Source organism: Arachis hypogaea, chromosome 18 (assembly GCF_003086295.3).
Source record: "Arachis hypogaea cultivar Tifrunner chromosome 18, arahy.Tifrunner.gnm2.J5K5, whole genome shotgun sequence".
Lineage (NCBI taxonomy): Eukaryota > Viridiplantae > Streptophyta > Magnoliopsida > Fabales > Fabaceae > Arachis > Arachis hypogaea.
Genome location: NC_092053.1, coordinates 69,823,513 through 69,848,694, shown reverse-complemented (window position 1 = coordinate 69,848,694; position 25,182 = coordinate 69,823,513). Strand labels below are relative to the sequence as shown.

The 25,182-nt window shown below is 37.6% G+C and overlaps 1 protein-coding gene and 1 long non-coding RNA gene across 3 annotated transcripts; both read right to left on the bottom strand.

Moving 5' to 3' along the window:
- Positions 1-15,403: 15,403 nt before the first annotated feature.
- On the bottom strand, positions 15,404-18,326 carry LOC140181562 (uncharacterized). The gene is made up of 2 exons (XR_011876352.1): positions 18,217-18,326; positions 15,404-16,486 (listed from the first exon to the last, which is right to left on the bottom strand). It is a non-coding gene; the product is annotated as an uncharacterized lncRNA (long non-coding RNA).
- Positions 18,327-18,632: 306 nt separating this feature from the next.
- On the bottom strand, positions 18,633-22,768 carry LOC112770969 (elongation factor 2). 2 transcript variants are annotated; one of them, XM_025815489.3, is made up of 4 exons: positions 22,478-22,768; positions 22,013-22,054; positions 21,820-21,907; positions 18,633-21,359 (listed from the first exon to the last, which is right to left on the bottom strand). In XM_025815489.3, the coding sequence occupies exons 2-4, from the start codon at positions 22,013-22,015 to the stop codon at positions 18,919-18,921; spliced, it is 2,532 nt and encodes an 843-aa protein (XP_025671274.1). In that variant the 5' UTR covers positions 22,016-22,054; positions 22,478-22,768; the 3' UTR covers positions 18,633-18,918. The 2 variants fall into 2 exon arrangements, with proteins under 2 accessions (XP_025671274.1, XP_025671273.1); XM_025815488.3 differs by lacking the exons at positions 22,013-22,054; positions 22,478-22,768 and having other exon boundaries at positions 21,820-21,934.
- Positions 22,769-25,182: the final 2,414 nt, after the last annotated feature.

The following is a 25,182-nucleotide window of genomic DNA, read 5'->3' as shown; positions in this document are numbered from 1 at the left end:
AAATGCAGGCTATATGCAGCTATATGCAGAGATGATGAGAAGAGTCATTAACAAAAACAAAAATAGAATAAAGTAAAATAAAACCAAGACTAAAACGGAACGATCATACCATGGTGGGTTGTCTCCCACCTAGCACTTTTAGTTATTGTCCTTAAGTTGGACATTCTTCAGGCTCATTCTACTTCTGTTGGTGGGTCTTCCAAGAGGAAAACCTCTAATTCTTTGTGATCCTTAATCTTTTCTCCATGGTAAAGCTTCAGGCGATGTCCATTGACTTTGAGAAATTTAGAGCTAGAAGGATGACGCAGGTGAAAAATTTCGTATGGCTCTGCCTTTTCTACTCTGTAGGGACCTTCTCATCTTGATCTCAGTTTTCCTGGCATGAGCCTCAGCCTGGAGTTATATAGAAGAACTAACTCTCCTAGTCTGAATTCTCTCCTTTTTATGTGCTTGTCATGGACAGCCTTCATCTTTTCCTTGTATCGCCTGGAGTTGTCATATGCTTCTAGGTGAAGATTCTCCAATTCTGCTAGTTGCAATTTCCTTTCAGCACCAGCTTCTTCAAAATTCATGTTGCATTCCCTTACAGCCCAGATGGCCTTGTGTTCCACCTCCACTGGAAGGTGGCAAGCCTTTCCGTATACCAAGCGGAAGGGGCTCATCCCAATGGGTGTCTTGTATGCTGTTCTATATGCCCAGAGTGCATCTTGTAGCCTAGCACTCCAGTCCTTCCTATGAGGTTTTACTATCTTCTCCAAAATACGTTTAATCTCTCTGTTAGATACTTCTGTTTGTCCATTGGTTTGGGAATGATAAGCTGTTGCTACTTTATGAACAATCCCATGCTTTTTCAGTAATCTTGTCAGTCTCCTGTTACAAAAGTGAGTGCCTTGATCACTCACGATTGCTCGTGGTGACCCAAAGCGACAAATAATATGGTTTCTAACAAAGGAAACAACAGTGTTAGCATCATCAGTACAGGTAGGAATTGCTTTCACCCATTTAGAAACATAATCTACAGCTAACAATATATAAAGGTTACCATTAGAGTTTGGAAATGGACCCATGAAGTCAATGCCCCAAACATCAAAAATTTCAAAGAAAAGCATAATCTGTTGAGGCATCTCATCCCTCTTGGATATATTACCAAACCTTTGGCATGGAGAACAAGATTTACAAAATTCAGCAGCATCTTTAAAAAGAGTAGGCCACCAGAATCCACAGTCTAAGATTTTTCTAGCTGTTCTTTGAGGGCCAAAATGCCCTCCACTCTCAAAAGAGTGGCATGCCTCTAAAATGGACGGGAATTCTGATTGTGGTACACATCTTCTAATTACCTGGTCAGCACCACACCTCCACAAATATGGATCATCCCATATAAAATATTTAGACTCGCTTTTCAGCTTGTCCCTTTGATGCTTAGTAAAATTTGGAGGGAAAGTATGGCTAACTAGATAATTAGCTACAACATACCAAGGAACTACTTCAGATACTGCTTGCAAACTACCAAATGGAAAAGTATCATTGATAGGGGTGGAGTCATCCTTAATGTGCTCAAGGCGACTCAAGTGGTCTGCCACTAAATTCTGGTTACCACTCCTATCCTTAATTTCTAAATCAAATTCTTGCAGCAACAGTATCCAACGTATTAGCCTTGGTTTGGACTCTTTTTTAGCTAGTAAATATTTTAGAGCTACATGGTCTGAGTATACTACTACCTTAGTACCAAGTAAATAGGCTCAGACTTTATCCAGAGCAAAAATAATAGCAAGAAGCTCTTTTTCAGTAGTAGTGTAATTAGACTGAGCAGCATCTAAAGTCTTAGATGCATAAGCGCCGCTCCTACTACATGGTTGGAGGTGTCACACATAATTTCAAATGGCTGGCTCCAGTCTGGTCCTCTCACAATTGGAGCTTGAGTCAAGGCGATCTTCAGCTTATCAAATGCTTGCATGCAATCTTCACTGAATTCGAACTCAATATCCTTCTGTAGCAATCTAGATAAAGGCAATGCTACCTTACTGAAGTCCTTAATGAATCTCCTGTAAAAACCTGTGTGGCCAAGGAACGAACGGACTTCCCTCACAGAGGAGGGGTAAGGTAAACTAGAAATGACATCTACCTTTGCTGGATCCAAAGAAATACCAATATTAGACACAACATGTCCTAGTACAATTCCTTGTTTTACCATAAAGTGACATTTTTCAAAAATTAATACAAGGTTTATACTAACACACCTGTCTAATACTCTAGACAAACTATCCAAGCAAAGGCTAAATGAATCACCATATACGCTAAAATCATCCATAAAAACTTCCATACAGTTCTCAATAAGATCTGAAAAGATACTCATCATGCATCTTTGGAAAGTAGCAGGTGCATTACACAAGCCAAAAGGCATTCTTTTATAAGCATACGTTCCAAAGGGACATGTAAAAGTAGTCTTCTCCAGATCCTCGGGAGCTATATGAATTTGAAAGTAGCCTGTATAACCATCTAAAAAGCAATAATGGAATTTACCTGACAGGCGATCAAGCATCTGATCAATGAATGGCAAGGGGTAGTGATCCTTGGGAGTGGCTTGGTTGAGACGCCTATAGTCAATGCAAACTCTCCATGAATTCCGCACTCTAGTTGTCAGGAGCTCTCCATGCTCATTCTTTATTGTTGTGACTCTAAACTTTTTGGGCACCACTTGTACTGGACTAACCCATTCACTGTCTGAGATGGGGTAAATGATATCTGCTTCAAGTAACCTGGGCACTTCTTTCTTGACAACTTCTAAGATGGTTGGATTCAATCTTCTTTGAGGCTGGCAGACAGGCTTTGCCCCCTCTTCTAAGAATATTCTGTGCTCACAAACTTGAGGACTGATGCCTACTATATCCGCCAAGCTCCATCCAATTGCTTTCTTATGTTTTCTCAGCACACTGAGCAGTTGCTCTTCTTGTTGAGAGTGAGTTCCCTTACAATGATAACTGGGAACTTCTGATTATCCTCAAGGTAAGCATACTTTAGGTATGGAGGGAGGGGCTTCAATTCTGATTTAGGCTGTTGACTAGGCTCTGGATCATTCGCAACTAGTGATAATGGCAAAGAGTCTTCATTATGTTCAGAGGGTGTCCCCACACTTGGACCTTGCTCCATGTGCTCCTCTTCTATTTCTTCTTGGTGAACTTCAGCTACAGTTTCATCAATGATGTCGCACTGGAAGATAGAATGATCTTCTGGAGGGTGCTTCATAGCTTTATTTAAACTGAAACTCACTGTTCTGCCATCTATCTCAAAGGAGTAAGTTCCTGAGAATGCATCCAGCTTGAACTTTGAAGTCTTCAGGAATGGTCTTCCAAGTAGGATTGATGATGGTCTGCCTGAGTCATTAGGGGGCATTTCCAGGATATAGAAGTCAATAGGAAATGTGAGCCCCTTAATGCTCACTAATACATCTTCAGCAATTTCAACTACTGTAATAATGCTTTTATCTGCTAACACAAAATGAGCTGCCGACCTTTTTAAGGGAGGGAGCCTCAAAGTATCATATATAGACAATTGCATTATACTAACACACGCTCCTAAGTCACACATGTAATCAAAAAATATTACACCTCCAATGGTGCAGTTAACCATGCATGGACATGGATCACTACATTTTTCAGGTATAGCTCCCATTAAAGCAGATATAGAACTACCTAAAAGAATAGTTTCTAACTCATTAACTTTATCTTTATGAATGCATAAATCCTTTAGAAACTTTGCGTATTTAGGTACCTGCTGAATGATATCAAAAAGGGGAACAGTTACCTCAACCTTTTTGAATATTTCTACCATTTTTGGATCAAGTTCCATCTGCTTTCTAGATTTCTTTGCAAGGTGTGGAAATGTGATAGGGGTGGCGTCTTGTACAGCTTTAGCTTCCTTTGGTTCTCCGTTCCTTGGTTGAACTGCTTCTTCTTCAACTATGTCTTGTACCTTATCTTCTTCTTCAGCATCTTCCATTTCAGCATCTTCTACTTCTATCACATCCTCAGCTGGGGCGTGTATTATTGGGCTTGGCTCCTCCTAATTCTTCTCTGGCAGTGTGGCTCCGGACCTTAAAGTGATGGCATTGATGCCACCTTTGGGATTAGGTAAGGGTTGAGAAGGAATTCCACTAAAGCTTAAAGGTTGGTTAGTGGAATTAGGTAATGAATCTATCCTGGAGGTGAGAGCTTGTAAAGTGGCATTCAGACCATTTAAAAAAGAGTTCAGCTATGTCTGCATGTCTTGTTGTCCTTGTGCAAGAGAACGAAGCATCTCGTCATTTGATGAGGAATTTGGATAGGTGATCTGAGGAACTTGTTGTTGGTTATGCTGGGATCCTTGAGTTTGGCTTAGGTGAGGTGCTTTGTAAGGCTGGTTCTGACTCTGCTGTCTGTTGTTGTTATTCTACCTCTGGTTTCCATTGTTATCTCTTCCTCCTCTATTATAGTTGTCCCTCCAGCCATGGTTGGAATTATCTCTCCATCCCTGGTTGGAGTTGTCCTGCCATCCTTGGTTATAGTTTTCACCTCGGTTGTAATTGCCGCCTTGTTGATTGTATCCTTGATTCGGGCGGTCATAGAAGTTATGAGTAGCTGCCACAGTGTTGTCTTCTTGTTGGAGCTGCAGACATTCATCAGTATAATGACTATAATCAGCACAGATTTCGTATACTCTTTGTGGGACTAACTGTTGGATCTGTTGTGGTGGGTGAGGCTGAGCTTGTTGTTGTTGGTTCAACTGTATTTGCTTTAGTAGGTTGGTCATTTCACATGTACTCTGTGTAAGAGCAGTAGTTTCAATGCTAGAGAAAACCTCTACAACAGCTTTTGAGTGGCCATGCCTGTGCCTATAATTCCTAGTAGACTCAGCTAAGTCGCTGATCAGTTGCCATGCTTCATCTGCAATTTTATACTTTTTCATAGAACCATTACTAGCACCATCCAGTGTAGTTTTATCCTGAGGCTTCATGCCTTGTGTGAAGTAGCTGATTAACACCAGTCTGTCAATCATGTGATGGGGGCATGCGTCTAGAAGGTTCTTAAAACACTCCCAGTACTCATAAAGAGTCTCTGATTCTCCTTGAACAATACAGGATATCTCTTTCCTCAGTCTATCAGTGACTTCAGCTGGAAAGTATTTTTCCAAAAATTCTCTCCTGAGCGTATCCCAGTTGGTAACAGTCGCTTCAGGTTGGGAGTAGTACCACTCCCTCGCCTTTCCCTCAAGAGAAAACGGGAAGGCAATTAACAAAATAGAAGTTTCATCTGCACCATTATACCTGACAGTAGAACAGGCTGTTTGGAAATTCCTTAGGTGCTTGATAGGCTCTTGAGCAGGTAAGCCATGAAACTTGGGCATCAAGTTGATTAGTGCAGTCTTTAGTTCGAAATCTGCAGCCAGAGTTGGATGATGCACTTGATACGGCTGCAGTGTAAAATCTGGGGCTCTAGCCTCCTAGAGAGTAATCCTCCTAGGTGCTTCCATTCTATCTACACGAGAATCAACTGAATCAGTAGTAAAGGAGCTTGTTTCACTCTCCGATGGCGGTTCAGATTCGCCCTCAGATGAGACTGGTGAATCGATAACAATCACTTCGCCACCCTCAGAGGCTATCCTGCGTCGAGCTCGCCTAATACGTGAAAGAGTTATTTCAATTTCAGGATCAAACGCGGCTAAGCTCGAATTAGGCAGTGAACGCGTCATTCAATGAAAGAAACATGTAGCTCATGGTAAAAATAAAAATAAAATATGCAAATAAAATAAAATATGTACACTAATTAATAATTCAGCACACAATTGCAACTCCCCGGCAATGGCGCCAAAAATTGACGTGAAGGCAGAGGTCGGCTAATTAAGAAATCAATATAGAGAATGCGTTGAGAGTATAGTTCTTAACCAGCTAAGATCCACCTTGTCAATTTAGAAAAGTTGTCACGAAATTTAGAAATAAAAATATTGGGAGCATGAGTCCTAGGTCGTCTCCCAATGAGTTGCAGGAAAGGGTACTAATTTATTAATTAGGAATTTTCCGAAAGAGTTTGAGTTTGGATAATGAGTAATAATTATAAATGAAAGCAATAAAACTAAGAATTATTATTAATATAAAAAGGCCTTGACTGGGAGAATAATTAATTGGAAGTTCTATCCTTGTTGGGATCTCTTAAGTGTAGTAACAAAAAAGTTGTTGTTTTCACTTAGTTAACCCTTACTAAATAAAGGAAAGTCAAGTGATTAAGCTAATCTTTATTCGCAAATCCTAGTCCTCTCCCTTGGGAAGGTCTAGTGTTAGTAAATACAAAACTAGCCAACAATTTTCAATTTAACCAACACTTAAGCCTTCCAACTCAAGTGTCTCCTCTTAATCAACCCCCATGTCAAGTTTGGGAATCTACTCCATTGACATTAATATAATACTCAGAAAAATATAAGAAGAGATAACAAATTAATTAAAATAAAATAGAGATTAAAAATTAATTAAAAGTAAAAGTAATCCTCTTCACTAACAATTCATGAAAATAATCCAATTAGAATTCTAAATAAAATAAATGAGGATATGGAAGAGTAAGGGACAAAGTAAACAAACTAGAATAATGTCTTCAACGGAGGTAATGACCCTTCAATATCCAAAAGCAACAATGAATGTAAAGTGAACCTAGAGGGAAAGTAATCCTCTCTAAATTCAGATCTAGAAACCTAAAAACTATCCTAATGTGAATATGTGTGTTGTCTAAGATGTGTGTTGAGTCTCTGTATGTTCCCTGTCTTTGTTCTGTGTTTCTGGGCTGAAAACTGGGTTAAAACGCGGCCCGAAATCGCCCCCAGCATTTTCTGTTATTTCTGCAGATCGTGCAGGTCACGCATACGCGTCGTCCACGTGTTTGCGTCATTCAGAGATTTTCCTTGTCACGCATACGCGTCGTCCACATGTTCGCGTCATTTGTGCAGACTCCAATCCACGCGTTCACGTGAGGCACGCGCTCGCGTCAGTGTTCGCTGGTCATCTCCTTAGTTTCTTGTGTTCCTTCTATTTTTGCAAGCTTCCTCTCCATTTTCTAAGCCATTCCTGCCCTATGAAGCCTGAAACACTTAACACACATATCACGGCATCGAATGGTATAAAGGAGAATTAAAATATACTAATTAAAGATCTTTAGGAAGCAAGTTTTCAATCATAAAACAATATTAGGAAGGAGTTATAAAATCATGCAATTAGTATGAATAAGTGGGTGAAGACTTGATGAAGCCATTCAATTAAACACAAAATAAACCATAAAATAGTGGTTTATCACAATCCTAAACCTCTACAACCCAAATCAAGGCCTAAAGTTCTTACTAACAAGAAATATGGTAATTCTACCCAGAGATTCTAATCTCTCTCCTCAATTTCAACTCTCTACAAACCTCCCAATCACCAGTCTGGAACAACCCTAAGTGTCACCTCCAGCAATCTGAGGGATTGGTGTACGAAACTGGCTTCGCAGAATTCGCACAGATAGACCGGCAAGTATATCGGGTCGTCCAAGTAATACCTCAGGTAAGTGAAGGTCGATCCCACGGATATTGTTGGTTTGAGCAAGCAGTGGACACCTTACAGCTCTTAGTTAGGTGGATAGAAAATATAGTTTATCACGGGAAAAACGCATAAAACAGATAAATAAATAAAACGTTATTAGATAGATGATAATTCAATATTGATATAATGGTTGAGGCTTAAGATATGCTTTGTCTTTCCGGATTAACTTTTCTTACTGTCTTCTTCAATAACCTTCTGATTTCTTCAATGGTAGCCGTAAGTGATTAACTCATGTCCTCTCATCAAGTTAACCTCCTCCACTTCAGCAATCAACCACGTTGAAATGACTCATGTCCTCTCATCAAGCCAGCTCTAGGTTTCTCACTATAGCAGAAGATGAAGCTCTAAGCAATCCACTCCCCTTCACGATCCTACTCAAGGCACTACAGACAAGGTAGATCTTCCGAATCAGAAAGTGCTGCTTCTCTGACTCTAGCCTTAACGCCACAAAGACATCACTCACCCATAGTCAACGGGACTATATGTCACATATCTAAAGTTGCTCAGATACTCTATTGGAATCTGCAATGCAATCTCTAGCTTTAGTTCAAAACTATCCGGGTCAGGAATTGTACGGAACCCATGTAGAACAAGGGTGATTGTCATGGGTCACCCTCAATTCATAAGATGAAGAACGAGGTTACATAAGAGAATAGAATTAGACATATTGAATGAAAACAGTAATATTATTGATCCATGAAACTCAGCAGAGCTCCTAACCTTAGCCTTAGGAGGTTAGTGACTCATACTGTACATAAAATAATAATGAAAGGTTCGAATGGGCAAAAGATCTCTAACAAGAGTGATCTTTGTTCTATATATACTAGTCTAGTAACTAAGGATTAGAGAAAATAAGATAAACTAGTCTTGTAGTGTGAAAATCCACCTTTGGGATTCACTTGGTGAGTGCTTGGGCTGAGTTTGAGTGTCTCCCACAAGCTAGTACCCCTTAGGGGCATTGAACGCTGGCTAGGGACTCTAATAAACCCTATTTGTAGGGTTTATCTTGTGCTTGATTTAGAGGATTTTATAACCTTTCACCTACATTTATCCAATGAAATAGCATGGTTTTATAACTTCTCCTTTAATTGTGCTTAAGAGTGAAAACATGCTTTTAGGTCCTAAAATAGCTAAATTCAATTCACCTTGATTCCATTAGATGCCTTGATATGTTTGTTAAGTGATTTCAGATTTAGGAGGCAAAGATTGGATCAAGGGAATGAAGAAAAAGCATGTATAAATGGAGAACTCATGAAGAAATGAAGGAATCGCAAAAGCTGTCAAGCTGACCTCTTCGCACTTAATCAGCCATAACTTGAGCTACAGAGGTCCAAATGATACGGTTCTAGTTACGTTAGAAAGCTAACATCCGGGGCTTCAAAATAATATAAGATTTTCTATGGTTGCATTTTGCATAGTGGCGCGCACGTGCACGATACGCGTACGCGCCGGTGGGTGCATATGATTCACTTAGTCAAACACGTGGCCAGCGATTTTAGAAGCCTTGTGGGCCCAATCCAACTCATTTCTGGTGCTATTTAAGCCAAGGATTGAAGGGGAATTAATATACTTTTGATCATTAGTTTAGTTTAGGTTAGTTTTAGAGGGAGAAGCTCTAACTTCTCTCTAGAATTAGGATTAGGATTAGGTTTAGTTCAATAATCTAGATCTAGTTTCAATTCATGTTTTCTTCTTCTTCTTCTCAATTCTTTGTTGTTGCATTTATGATTCCTCTATTCTTTTGTTGTAATTTCCTTTATGTTGTTTCTATGCTTTATTATAGATCTACTCTTGTTCCTTCTATTTTCTTCCAATTCAATTTGAGGTAATTCATAATAATTGTGTTTCTTTTGATTTTTGTTATTAATTCCTTCCAATAAGTAGTTGTTAGATTTCATTGTTGTTATCAATTTACTTTGCTTTCCTTTTATGTCTTCCAAGTGTTTGATGAAATGCTTGGTTGGATTTTAGTGTATATTTTGTTTCTCTTGGCTATGGTAGAGTAATTAGTGACGCTTGAGTTATCTAATTCCCTTGTTGATTGATAATTAGAAGTTGCTAATTGATTTGGATACCACTAAAGCTAGTCTTTCCCTTGGGAGTTGGCTAGGACTTGTGGAATCAAGTTAATTCATCCATTTGACTTTCCTCCATGGTTAGAGGTTAACTAAGTGGTAGCAATGGATAATTTGTGGTCACAATTGAGGAGGATAACTAGGATAGGACTTCTAGTTCTCATACCTTGCCAAGAGCTTTGTTAGTTGTTAGTTTATTTCCTTTGCCATTTATATTTCTTGCCTATTATTCCAAAAACCCCAAACATTACCTCATAACCAATAACAAGAACATTTGTTTGCAATTCCTAGGGAGAACAACCCGAGGTTTCAATACTTCGGTTTATAAATTTAGGGGTTTGTTACTTGTGACAAACAATCTTTTGTATGAAAGGATTATTGTTGGTTTAGAAACTATACTTGCAACGAGATTTCAATTGTGAATTCTAGACCACACAAAAGTCTTATCCTCAAAATGGCGCCATTGTCGGAGAATTGCAATGGTGTTGTGTTATTGGTTATTGTATATATGTGAATATTGTGAATAGCTTTATTTTTGGATTGCTTGTTAGTTTTTGCTAGTTTTAGGACTTTGTTCATTCTTTCTTCTTAGCTTTTGTCTCTTATTTTCTCTTTTCATTATGAATTTTCACTTTGGCTATGAGTTTGGTTCTAACTATGTTATAGGAAATGAGGGCTACAATGAGGATGTGTATCAAGGATGGGATAATCAAAAGTGGGAGGAGCCATATGCATATGATCAATCCTCTTGGCAACAACCTCCACCAATGTACTATGAACAAGAGCCATTCTATGATGCATATCAATCCAATGGTTATGGTGAATCTCCTTGTGACTTTCAAGAACCACCACCATATGCCTATGAGCCATATCCTCAACATAACCCTCAACCATACTCACAAGCCTCTTTTCACCAACCACCTTCATATGACCCTAATCCATATCCACCATACCAACCACTTTTTGATCCATATGAGCCACATATAGAGCCACCACCACTCTAACATCAACATTCTCAAGATGAACCACCTCCAATGTACAAAAATTTTCAACCACAAGATGAATATTCCTTTCCACCACAACCTCCCATGGAAGAATACTCATGTCCATCGATCCAAGAGTCATATGATCTTACTCATGATATCCAAGAGGAACAAGAGTCAAGGGATCATCTCAAGGAAGCATTGGATCAATTTCAAGCAACCATGGAACGTGTTGTGCAACAAGTGGAAAGAGTGGAAACTATTGAACCACCACAAGTCTACCTAGAAGAACCACCTTCCCACTATGAATCCTTCCCCCTATAATGGATGACATCATTGATGTTCTTGTTCAAGGACAAGAGGAGATGAAAAGGGATGTGCAACAATTCACGGCCGCCTTGGACGAGGTGGTAAACCGGTTAGCATCCCAATGCTTGAACACTCAAGGAACTTCCATGGCTACATGTGGAGAAACAAATGAAGAGCATAACATGAAGGAGAGATTGGTGGAGAATGAGGGAAGTTGATTTGTATTAGAATAATTGGAGGAAGCTATAATTGTTGAAGAAGAGGAAGAATTTGTTGAAGACTTGGGAGATGCGGAGCCTGCATGGGAACATAGGGTTGAAGAAAACCCCTCCAAGATGATTGAATTTGATGCTAGGGAGGAAAGTGCACACCTTCCAAGGCATATTCCATATGAAGACTTGGATGGGATAGAGCAAGAATTGAGTTCCCTTGGTGATGAAGATCAAGCACCAAGTCTTAGTGGTGAAGAATCCTTTGAGCTTGAAGAACCTTCTCCCGGTGAATTTGAAGGCAATGTGGAGGTAAAATTCTCTCACCTTCCCATTTATGATTTGAGTAAGGGAAAAGGCTCAGATAGAATTGTTGAACAAAGAATTGAAATTAAGAGATCTTGTGAAGAGGTGGAAGTCCTTAGAAAGAGAAGAATGGGGTTGGTTATGCTTTGTCAAGACCCTTAGAAGCTTCTTTACCTAGGTTGCCATCTACTCCTTCACTTGAGTGGGTAAAATTCATTTCTATTAGCTTTATTGTCCCACTTGAGTATGGCTTACTTGAAACGGATGGTCAACTTAGGATGCTTTGTGGGATGAAGCGTAAAAGAAAGATGTTTCGTGATTGGCATTGCAAATCAAGGCTCATTATGGTTGATACTTCAAGAGTAGAATACAAAGGTTGGAATAGTGCTCAATTAGATGGGTCTAGGAGGATTATTGGGCACTTCATAGAGAATTCATCTTGTTCACCACCCGGATGGACTAATAATGACGATCAACTTCAAGACGGGTGTGAAAACAAAGTGTGGGATCCCGGATCGCATAAAAAGGATCAACTTTGGGAGCCCCAAGCTTATGAAGAACTCCACCAATACTTGGCTCAATCCATGAGAAATCTTGGGGCACAATGGAGAACCAAGCATTGGTGGGAGTTCCAAGATGAATTCAAGCACAAGCCACCTTGAGAGGAGCTCCCCATAAGGCCAACTTAAGGACAATAAATAAAAGTGTTAGGTGGGAGACACCCACCATGGTAAACTCTTTCCATTCTCTTGTAGATTTGATTAATAAGTGATTTGAGTTACCATTGTAAGTAGTTTTTCCCCTTCATGTAGTTTTATCTTAATATCTTGATTGTTAGTTGCTTAAAGTACAACTTATGTTTGTTTGCACTTGAAATTTTTTTGTTAATTTTGCAATTTAGTTGATCTTGAGTTGTAGGTAGTGTTAGGGAGATTTTTAGCTGTTTATAGTATTTTTGAAAAATAAATCAAGGAAGCATACGCATGTTGTGCGCGTGCGCATCCATACGCATATTCAAGCCCATACTTTTTCCAGAGAGTTGGGCCAATCTCGTGCAAAAGCTGAGCCAATTGCACAACTGCGTGTACGCGTGCGCGCACTGCGCGCTTACGCATCGATGTCCTTATTTTGCATATGCGCGCGCCCGCGCACATGCCTCGTGCGCGCCGATTCGCTAAAGTGGTTCCCAGGCCAATGACCCGAGAGTTGTGCCAGCTCTGGGCCAGCATTAAGCGTTTGGCCCAACCTCACCCACGCGTCCGCGCCGGTAAAAAAAGAATTTTTTTTCCTCTTCCATTTTCTTTTGTATATCGCATTCGTATACTTCTATTCTTTGCGTTTCAATTTTGTTTCTATAGCCTGTTTTCATTTTTTTCTAAGTCTCTTCTTTCAATAATGGCGTTGCATTTTCTTACTCAATTGTTGAGGATTTCTTGGTTAATCTTGGTGCCTCTAGACTTGTTTGATATTGATGGGTAATGAAATTTCTAATTCAATGCTTAACCTTTGATGATCCTTGTATCCTTTGTGCATTGATGTGAGCTTACATGTCTTTCATTACCCACTTTTTCTTATTTGAACTTGATGCTCACTATGCTCTTTTCTTTTTTCAACACCAAAGTTAGCTAGATGTTGCATTGCATGATAGGTTTCATGTTAGTTAGAATTTTTATATATTTTATCACTTCTTTTTATGCTAGGACTACTTGGTTAGGGTGATGATTTCTTTTCCAAGAAAATTGTTTTAAGGGCACCCTACCAATTTGAAAAAAATTTTTGGTTGAACTTGCTTGAAAGAATTTATTTTGGAACATGGTTTTTGAGCTAAGAACACAAGCTTGTGAGATTTGAGCCTAATGGTGTGGTTACATCTTATAACCACTTATTTTTCCTTCTTGTGTGCATTATTCTCCTTCTATGAATGTAATCTTTGATTTGTTTGATTCTTTATGTCCATTATTTTGTGTATTCATGCATTTATATGATTGAGGCCATTATTTTATTAGCTCACTTTCCCAAATATCCTACCTTTTACTCTCCATTGTTAACTAATTTTGAGCCTACGCTTAACCCAATTGTTCTTTATTTTAGCACATTACAAGCCTAAAGCGAAAAATAATAAAAGTCCCTTGTTTGGATCTTTGATTAGCTTAGGCTAGTGAGAGTGCTTATTATTCAAGTTTGGGGAGATTTGGGAACATTGGTTGGGATAAAAGAGTTTATTGTATTGTTGTTGGTAATATTGGGAATTGGGTACATGCTCATGTGTTAATCAAATGTAAAACCATATGCATTGATACTTTTGTATATACTTTATTGTGAAAAGAAAAAAAATGAGAAAATAAAAAGAAAGAAAAAAATATATATATGTAGATATCAAAAGAAAAAAAGAAAAAAAATAGAAAGAAAAGAAAAAGAAAAGAAAAGTAATAAAAAGGGGACAAAATGCCTCAAGTGAAGCTCAATAAAATCAATGCATATGTGTTGTGATCAAGGAAAAAAAATGCATGAGTATGAGAATAAAAGGTGAAAGATGGGTAGCTAGGTTAGAACTTAATTGTATAGGATGTCATAGGTTAGGTGGGAAGTTTAAGCTTATCAAAGATTCAAATTTCAAGCTCACTTGACTAAATATGCATCCTTACCTTGACCATAGCCCCATTACAACCTATGAAAAGACCTCATGATACTTGTATGCATGCATGAAATATATGTTGATTGTTAGAAGAAAAACAAATCTTAGAAAGCATTATTAGGGGAGAATTGAGAGAATCGACCCTATACACTTGAGCGACTAGAGTGCAAACACTTCCGGTAAGGGTTCGATGCTCAATCCCGTGATTCCTGACTTTCATGAGCGTTCTTCTTGCAAGTCTATTTGAACTTCATTTTTATACTTGAATTGGTAGGATTCATGAGTCGTCATAGGACCTTAGCCCTACTTGTGCATGTATGTCTTGGAGATTGAATTATTTTTAAGTAGGTAGAATCATTTTGCATTTAGTTGCATTCATATAGATAGATGCATATAGTTTAGGTTGCATTTAGATTAGCTCACATTGAATAAATGTTGATACCCTTTGCTTTCTCTTGGTTTAAGCATGAGGACATGCTTGGTTTAAGTGTGGGGAGGTTGATAAACCCCATTTGTAGGGTTTATCTTGTGCTTGATTTAGGGGATTTTATAACCTTTCACCCACATTTATCCAATGAAATAGCATGGTTTTATAACTTCTCCTTTAATTGTGCTTAAGAGTGAAAACATGCTTTTAGGTCCTAAAATAGCTAAATTCAATTCACCTTAATTCCATTAGATGCCTTGATATGTTTGTTAAGTGATTTCAGATTTAGGAGGCAAAGATTAGATCAAGGGAATGAAGAAAAAGCATGTATAAATGGAGAACTCATGAAGAAATGAAGGAATCGCAAAAGCTGTCAAGCCGACCTCTTCGCACTTAATTGGCCATAACTTGAGCTACAGAGGTCCAAATAATGCGGTTCCAGTTGCATTGGAAAGCTAACATCTGGGGCTTCGAAATGATATAAGACTTCCCATGGTTGTATTTCGCATAGTGGCGTGAACGCGCACGGTACGCGTACGCGCCGGTGGGTGCATATGATTCACTTAGTCAAACACATGGCCAGCGATTTTAGAAGCCTTGTGGGCCCAATCCAACTCATTTCTGATACTATTTAAGCCAAGGATTGAAGGGGAATTAACATACTTTTACATACTTTTGATCATTAGTTTAGTTTAGGTTAGTTTTAGAGAGAGAAGCTCTAACTTCTCGCTAGAATTAGGATTAGGATTAGGTTTAGTTCAATAATCTAGATCTAGGTTTCAATTCATGTTTTCTTCTTCTTCTTCTTCTTCTCAATTCTTTGTTGTTGCATTTATGATTCCTCTATTCTTTTGTTGTAATTTCCTTTATTTTGTTTCTATGCTTTATTATAGATCTACTCTTGTTTCTTCTATTTTCTTCCAATTCAATTTGAGGTAATTCATAATAATTGTGTTTCTTTTGATTGTTGTTATTAATTCCTTGCAATAAGTAGTTGTTAGATTTCATTGTTGTTATCAATTTACTTTGCTTTCCTTTTATGCCTTCCAAGTGTTTGATGAAATGCTTGGTTGGATTTTAGTGTAGATTTTTTTCCTCTTGGCTATGGTAGAGTAATTAGTGACGCTTGAGTTATCTAATTCCCTTGTTGATTGATAATTAGAAGTCGCTAATTGATTTGGATACCACTAAAGCTAGTCTTTTCCTTGGGAGTTGGCTAGGACTTGTGAAATCAAGTTAATTCATCCATTTGACTTTCCTCCATGGTTAGAGGTTAACTAAGTGGTAGCAATGGATAATTTGTGGTCACAATTGAGGAGGATAACTAGGATAGGACTTCTAGTTCTCATACATTGCCAATAGCTTTGTTAGTTGTTAGTTTATTTCCTTTGCCATTTATATTTCTTGCCTATTATTCCAAAAACCCCAAACAATACCTCATAACCAATAACAAGAACATTTGTTTGCAATTCCTAGGGAGAACGACCCGAGGTTTCAATACTTCGGTTTATAAATTTAGGGGTTTGTTACTTGTGACAAACAATCTTTTGTATGAAAGGACTATTGTTGGTTTAGAAACTATACTTGCAACGAGATTTCAATTGTGAATTCTAGACCACACAAAAGTCTTATCATCAGACTCCATCCTGGGCGTTGGACTCCAGCTGCTCCCCTGTGCGCGCTGGACGCCAGAAATGGGGCTGGTGGCTGGCATTGAATGCCAGTTTTGGGCCTTCATTTCCAAAGCAAATAATGGACTATTATATATTTATGAAAATCCCTGGATGTTAGCTTTCCATAACCATTCAGGGCACGCCATTTGGAGTTCTGTAGCTCCAGAAAAGCTCCTTCGAGTGCACTGAGGTCAGATCCTGACAGCATCTACAGTCCTTTCTCTGCTTCTGAATCAGACTTTGGTTCAAGCTCCTCAATTTCAGCCAGAAAATACCTGAAATCACCATAAAATACACAAACTCAAAGTAGAATTCAAAAATGTAAATTTTACACTAAAAACTATGAAAACATAATAAAACTCAAACAAAACATAATGAAAACTATATGAAAATGATGCCAAAAAGCGTATAAAATATCCGTTCATCAAAACACCAAACTTAAACTATCGCTTGTCCCCAAGCAATCAAAAACACAGTAGGATAAAAAGAAGATAATGATACAATAAATCTCAGAGTTTTCAATTAGATGAGCGGGACTAGTAACTTTTTGCTTCTGAATAGTTTTGGCATCTCACTTTTCATTGAAGCTCTGAATAATTGGCATCTTTAAGAACTTAGAATCAAGATGATATTATTGACTTTCCTAGTTTAGTTCTTTTTTATTCTTGAACACAGCTGCTTTAGAGTCTTGGCCGTGACCCTAAGCAATTTGTTTTCCAGTATTACCACTGGATACATAAACGCCACAGACACTTAACTGAGTGAACCCCTTAGGATTGTGATTCAGCTTTGCTAGAATCCTCAGCCAGTGGTGTCCAGAGTTCTTAAGCACAATCTTTTCTTTAGATCACGACTTTAACTGCTCAGTCTCAAGCTTTTCACTTGACACCTTCACACCACAAGTATATAGTTAGGGAAGCAGCTTATTTGAACTGTTTAGGCTAAGATCTTTCTTTTAGGCCCTCCTAACCATTGATGCTCAAAGCCTTGGATCCTTGCTCTTGCCTTTTGGTTTAAAAAGCTATTGGCTTTTTGCTCTTGCCTTTTAGTTTAAAGAGCTATTGGTTTTTTCTGCTTTTTATTTCTTTTTCTGCTTGCCCTTTTTTTTTCATATTATTTTTTCTTTAATTGCTTTTTGCTGCTTTTTCTTGCTTCAAGAATCAATTTTTAGATTTTTTAGATCACCAATAATACTTTACTTTTATCCTCATTATTTCAAGAGCCAACATTCTTAACTCCAACATCAAATAAGCATTGTTTATTCATACATTCAGAAAACAAAAACAATGCTACCACATCAAATAATTGGACTACAGATTTACGCGCCCCATGTATTCCAATAGAGGTATGTTTTTTAGTTGAAAATTTGCTTGGTTATATGTATAACTGATAAAAATAAACACTATTTGTCTGATAAATTACCACATAAGTTAATAGTATGATTTTGCTGCTGGAAAACATTTATAAATACATATGCATAACTATTTTAGATACATTCACAAGTCACAATAGTAGCGGCTCTCATCTTTTCTTTTTTTATTTTTTTTCTTTTCTTTTATTTTTTTGACGTCATCGTTATTATGTATATGTTATATCTTCTACTTTGAAATTGCATCAAGATAAAAACACATTTACAATTACACTTTTCCATCATTACTTACAGATTTGTTATTTCATTAAGAAGTTAATGTTTCGACAAAATAAGTTAAAGGTTGAACTAATACCTGGGTCATTTTTGTATTTATAAAGTCTTTTAGAAATTTGTTGGTTATACTTTTGAAAGTCGGTATGTCAAACCTGCTATATTTTCTGTCAAAATGGTTATTTATTATTCTTTTCAACACCTATGATGCCTTTAAAATTGTGTCTAACTTATCAAAAAAGATAAATAAATAATATTTATTAAATTTTAAATATTTTATTTTTTGCTTTAAACATTTTATTTTACTTTTAAAAGCAAATTAAACAATTTAGACACCATAGTAAAAGACACCATAGAACTCACCTTGGAATTAATCAAATCAAGAGAAATAGCATCGCCCAAGTTGTGTAAACCTTCACGTCCCACTCACCAAAATGCAATCTTCTTTTTATTAAAAGAAAAAGTAGTTTCAAGTTTCAACCGCTCAAGTTGCTTAAAGAATTTGGTGTTTATAAATTTAAGCATGATAATTTATATATACCATGATTCTTAGTGGATAAGAATGCTTACACTTCCCCCTCTAAATATATTCTGCGCTTTATAGAGATCTGAAATTGACTTTTTTAATTTTATCTCTAAAACTCGATATTTGTTCCGTTAGGCTTTGTTATCCCTTATCAACTGTCTCAAATATTTGTTTCCCTGTTCAAATATCCAGAGCTCTATCAGCTATAATTCAGTTACAAGCAAAAAAATAACAAGATTATTGGAAGCCAATGTTTTAAGCAAAATTCTCAAGAAATAATATGACAAACATCGATGCAATCTTATATATCAGATATACATCAATGCAGAGCCAAATAATTCCAAGTACAACAATGCAGAGCCAAATAATTCCAAGTACAACAATGCAGAGCCAAATAATTCCAAGTACAACAACCCAACCCAAGGAGCAAAACCAGACTAACAAAATTCAAGATAATGGAACTTGTAAACTATTCAGATAACAATTTTACATTATCAAAAACTTACCTAACACCATAAAATAGAACAGCAGGAAACAATTTAAAGCTTGTCCTCGTACTCGGAGAGAGGCGTCATTTGCTCCTTCAAACCTTTCCTCTTACGGATATCCATAACAAGCTGTGCAGCCTGTGACCCAGACTCCAATGGATCTGAAGACATCATGTCCCAGTGATCAAATACACATTGCGGGAAAGCTTGACCGGAAGTTGCGGCTCTCAAGGTGCTGGAGAATCCAAAGGACTCAATGACAGGGAGGTAAGCCTTGATGTTGTAGAGTGGAGTCCCGGGCCTCTGCATTTCCTCAAACACGTGTCCACGCTTCTGGTTCAGAACACTGTAAATACCACCAAGAGCCTGCTCAGGAGCTTGGATTTCAACCAAATAGACAGGCTCAAGAAGCCTGGGCTTGGCAGTCAACTGGGAAGCATAGAAGACTCTCCTGGCAGTGGGGATAATCTGACCACCACCTCTGTGGATAGCATCAGCGTGGAGGACTACATCGCAGACTTCGAAGCAGATAGCTCTCATGTTTTCTTCAGCAAGAGCACCTTCCTTTGATGCCCATTGGAAACCAGCAACCACAGAGTCCTTGATTTCATTCAAGTACTGGACTCCCTTACACATATCAACAACCATGTTGGGTCCAGTGGTCTCAGGGCCAAAACACCAGATTTTCTTGGCAAGATCCTTGTCCCAACCGTACTCTTCAGACAAGATCTTGGAACGAACTTTGGGGTCATCCCTCGGTCCAATCTTGCCATCATCAATGGCCTCTGCAAGACCATCCTCCATTGGCCTAGCTTCCATGTAGAGACGGTTGTGCTTGTTGGGTGACTTGCTCATCACAGTGCGGCATGACCTCTCAAGAACAGTCTCACGGAAAGACACAACAGGGTCAGATTTGATAATCTCAGCTCCTCCCATGAAATCATCTTGCAAGTCCTTCAAGCAAATTTCCAAGTGAAGCTCCCCAGCACCAGCAACAATGTGCTCTCCAGATTCCTCAATAGTACAGAGAACCATAGGATCAGATTTGGCCAACCTCTTGAGACCCTCAACAAGCTTAGGAAGATCAGATGCAACCTTACACTGAACAGCAACACGCACAACAGGTGAGACAGAAAACTTCATGGCTCGAATGGGGTGGGCATCAACTTCCTTCTCATTTGTCAATGTGGCATTCTTGGTGATAAATTGATCCAAACCAACCATGGCAACTGTGTTACCACAAGGAACATCCTCCACTGTTTCTTGCCTCTTTCCCATCCAAATGACGGTCCTTTGCACACTTTTAACATACAGGTCTTTCTTCTCACCAGGAACATAATTTGGTCCCATAATTCTGACCTTCAGACCAGTTGACACTCTCCCAGAGAAAACACGACCAAAAGCAAAGAACCGACCCTTGTCAGAAGCAGGAATCATCTTAGAGACATAAAGCATAAGTGGACCCTCAGGATCACAGGCTCTAATAGCAGCAGCATATTGATCATCGAGGGGACCCTCATACAAATTCTCAACACGATACTTTTGGGCCTTAGCTGGAGATGGAAGATGAAATATCATCATTTCCAAGAGTGCAGTACTTGCTGGAAGCCATGTTTGCATGACACGTTTCATCAATGCTTTACCCATCAAGTCCTTTTCATCAGATTTCATGGTGACTGCTAACTTCTGCAACATAGGCCAGAGCTTATCCTTCTGATCATTCATACAAGTGTTGATGATCTGCTTGATGGGCTCATAACAGAACTGTACAAACCCACGCTTGCATGTGGCAGTACCGGTGTTCTTGCTGGTCCATTTCTTTGTCGCAGGATCAAAGAAGTTTTCACCCCAGAGCCTTTCCATCATCTTTGATTCATCAACACCGAATTTTGAGGCATACATTTTTGCGAAGTTCGTCAAGGTAAAAGCCCAACCGTGCAAACCAGCAGAGAAAGCAACCGTTCCTTTCTCTGGGTACACCTGGCAATCACCAAGCAACGGATCCTCATATGTAGCCATGATCACATTGGCATTCTCAATAACTCTTGAGAATGTTTGGTAAGCCTCCTCTCCGTCAACCTGGAGCTCCAGGAAGCATCTGTCCATCTTGTTTACAGTCAAAACAGGTCTGATCCTTTCTCCAAGAGCCTGTCGTAGCACAGTTTCAGTTTGCACACAGACACCTTCAATACAATCCACCACCACTAGTGCTCCGTCAGTAATACGGAGGGCAGCAGTAACCTCCGATGAGAAATCAACGTGCCCGGGTGAATCGATGAGATTGATGAGATACTCATTTCCTTGGCGTTCTCCCTTGTAATTCTTGAGGGCCTCATCACTCATTTCATAGTAGAGAGAGATACCAGTAGACTTTATTGTAATACCACGCTCAGCTTCATCTGCTCGGGTATCAGTCATACGGACATCCCCTGCCACTTCTTGGGCAATAATTCCAGCAGCAGCAACCAGAGAATCAGTGAGAGTTGATTTTCCTGCATTTAGTTTGGAAGGCCAGATAAAAGTGTTGTTAATTAATTTAGGTAAACCAGAACATCACAATGCAACACTGATAAACAGGAAAAACAGTAGCAACAGATGATAACAAAAGCAGTTCTTGACATTGTATGAGCATAAAACATACGCACGTAGTATTAATACTCTGAAATAAATAAACAAGGCATCCTGATTTATTTTAAAAAATAATATTTTTGGTAAAAAAAAAGCTAAAAGAATAAACTGTCTTAGAGATTTCCTCAAGTAGAATGTAACTTCGACCCAAAAAAAACCTCGACAAATTTCGTATGTCATGAAAACAAATTTTTAAATAAAATCAAAACCCAAGCTATCAATACATGTTACATACAAATACAAGGAGTACATCTTGGAAACCCTGAAAGTGCAGCACAGAGAAAGTAAGCATAACAAAACAAAAGCAATCAAAAGAATCCATACCGTGATCGACGTGAGCAATCACAGACATGTTACGAATGTTGTGTTTGTAGTCCATAATACGACGGAGCTCTTCAGCTGTGAACTTTACCTGCAAATACATAAAAGAAATCACCGTTACGAGTTACGATTTAAATAAACTCATCCAAATAATGAATAATTCGAACGTAAAAGACCACGGTTTTCACCAACTTACCATCTTGACTAGCCTTTATTTCCCAGAGAAATTCGTTCAAAGCTAAAATACCAAAAGCACCATATCATTAGCTAATCGAAAAGAATGCATAAACTTATCCAGAAAGAAACAAAAAAAAATTAAAAGAAAACATTTTACAAGTTATACGCTTAGAAAACAGATAAAGGAGCTATCCCAGTTTGAAACTACAGAGAGCTTTTAAGAAAGTCACATCGGAAAAGCACACATGTAAGAACTGAATCAACAGAGACAAATCAATTTAACCATAAGAAACGAATCAAAACAAGCGAAACAAATGAAAACATTCGGAAGAGAAATTAAAGCAAATAAAATAAAAAAGAATCAGTACATTGAGCTGAAAAGAAGCAAAGATCTGTAGCAAACTGAAGTGAAAAAACCATATACCGATCTGTTTGAGTGAAAAGAAAAAGGAAAAATGGAGTAATCGTGTACGGAAGAACGAACCTGAAAGAGCGAAAGCAAAATGGGAGAAGTACACAAGAGAGAGCGGCGGCCAAGGTTTAGGGTTGCGGTCATGCCTTCGCCTCTCTAAAATGAGTGTATTTAACGGGCAATGTCTAAGCGGCTAATCTTTTTTGGTATCCGAAGATGAGAGGATTGAGGCTCCGTTTGGTTAATGTATAGGATGAGACATAGACATAAAGACACAGATATTAAAGATATAGACATAAAATATTTGTGTCTATGTATTGTGTTTGGTAAAAATAATAAACAAGACACAAATATTTGAAAAAAACTGAATTATCCTTCATTTAACCACAATTTTATCAACATCACTACACACCTATTACTTCAAATGCTACATATGTCATTACAATTAAATTTTTATTTCTTTTCGTATTTTTTTCCTTCTAATATCATCTCAAATTATCATTCAAATATTAAATATACAGTTTTTTTTTAAAAAAATAGAAAACCAAAGCCTAAAATTTATCAAAGATTAATTAAAATTTAAATAAATAAAAAGTTAAATGTATAATTTTTTTTGAAAAAAATGGGAGAACAAATTTGGTTGTAAAATCTAAAAGAGAAAGTAAAAAAAGAAATATTTGAAGAGATAAGAGGATAAATTTTAAAAATTTAAAAATTGAATAAGGGTAAAAGAGTAAAAAATTAGTGTCTCACAAGTTGTGTCTCAGTGTCTCATCAAATTGGAGGTACACAAATTTAGTGTCTCCGTGTCCATCCGTGTCCTCCCGTGTCCATCAAAAATTTGTGTCTCACCAAACTAAACAGCAGATATGTGTCACCGTGTCCATGTCTCATTGAGACATGGATATACTCAGATATTGTAATTTTTAGTATTTTTAAAATTGTGAAAGGAATATAAACAGGAGAGTCTAATTTATACGTATTTTAGATGGGGTGTCAACCCGGCTAAACCTATTTAGATCCGGTTCATTAAATTCGTGAGTTAAATGGGTTAGATCGTTTTATTTTACTTGTGGGCCATAATTTTTCAGTTCGGATCGTTTATGGTCAATCCGATGAGTTAAACAAGTGATCTCGTTTATCCTTTTGTTTTATTTTTTAAAAAATATTTTGACAAAAAATATTATTTTTATGTCAAAAATCTTAAAAGATTTTTTTTTTTTAGTTGATGGGTCGAATTTTTGAGTCGGGTCGAGAGAAGCTAAAAGTGCTATTTTTTAAAAAAATGTAAAAAAAAATAAACGGGCCACCCATTTAACCCGCTTAACCCGTTATTTTTTTGGGTTAATTGGACTCAACCCGTTTAGCCCGAAATTTAAACGGGCTTAACTTTAGAGGTAAAACCCGCCCATTTAAATGGGTAAACGGGCTGCCCCGATGGGTTTAGCCCATTTTGACGGCCCTAATTTCAGAGTTTTAGTTTTTTTTTTTTTTGAATTAGAATTAGACAATCCAATTTTAGAAGTGACAAAGTTTAATTTTTATATTTTAAAATTAAATTATTTGATTTTTGTATTTCTTATAAATTAAAGAGTCCGATTTTTTTACTAAATGGTATCACTTTTGGGATGAATATTTTAATAATTTATAATCTAAAAAAAATTATTGGCAACTCAATATTTTAATTTCTCTGGGAGAAGAATTATTTTTTATCATTTTTAGTTATTAATTTAATTTTTTTTATTTTAGTTATTAATTGATTTTTTTAGTTTAATAATTTAATAACATATTTTCAATTTATAATTTTAAATAGAGTATTTATCTAAATTAGTCTCCAAAAAATTTTAAAGTGGACGTTTTGATCTTCTCCAAAAATTAATCTCTAATATTTTCTGATGTTAGACAAATTGATCCTTTTAGATTCAGCTCCAATAATCACTAATAGAACGATCTAATGTGTCACGTGAAAGTGATAACTAAATCGTTAAGTTCCACGTGGTTAATTAGAACAAATTGATCCCTTGCCTGATTGATGTAAAATGCTGCATTCAAGAGTAGGGAACAATATCATTTCGTGATAGGGGAGGGTTTGTAATACGGAGGCTCTCCTTGCCTTTCTTCCACCAAATTAAAATTACTTCCTACCTCCTCTCTTCTCCTAGGTTTTACGAAGAAAGCTACCATTATGTTAACCACTAGTCTTCTGACCATTTCCGCTGACATTGTTGACGTAAGGCTTTGTAGGAGACAAAGTTATTGTAGAAAAAGATTTTGTGAGTCTATTGATTGCTACTGCCACTAGTCGAGGTTAGTATATCCCTTCTCAACCACTTTTCTTTCTGCATGTTCTGGTTCTCTTCTTCTTTCCCTATGGTTGATTTTTTTCAGCTCTTTTTTATTCCAAACAAACCCCTTTGATTTTTATTCTTATTTATGTTTTTTTGTTCTTAGTAGGCTTAGAAGGTGGCACAACTGATTTCAATTATTAAAAATAATTGGGAGCTTTATAATTAGGGATTGGAAAGTTTATAACTTGGTTTTGAGGTGGGAATAGGATGTTGCTCAGAAGTGGAGGCCAATACCAATACGAATAGAAACGATGCGTCGGAATGGGCGTTGGTGTGGGTTTGGCGCCGAAAAGGGTCGTGGTGGCCCGACTGGATAATGGATCTTCGGAATTATCTCGGACTTGATTGGTTTCTCCCAGATCAGCTACTCCAATTAAGCTCTTAGGTCCTCAAGACGCAAGCGTGTGAGTTTCTTCTTCATCCTCCTAA

Excerpts from the sequence above, each read along its gene's own strand:
- LOC112770969 (XM_025815488.3), bottom strand. The coding sequence starts at position 21,919 with ATGTATTTGCAGGTAAAGTTCACAGCTGAAGAGCTCCGTCGTATTATG. Across the intron at positions 21,360-21,819 it reads GATTGCTCACGTCGATCACG|GAAAATCAACTCTCACTGAT; the intron begins GTATGGATTCTT and ends AACTAAATGCAG.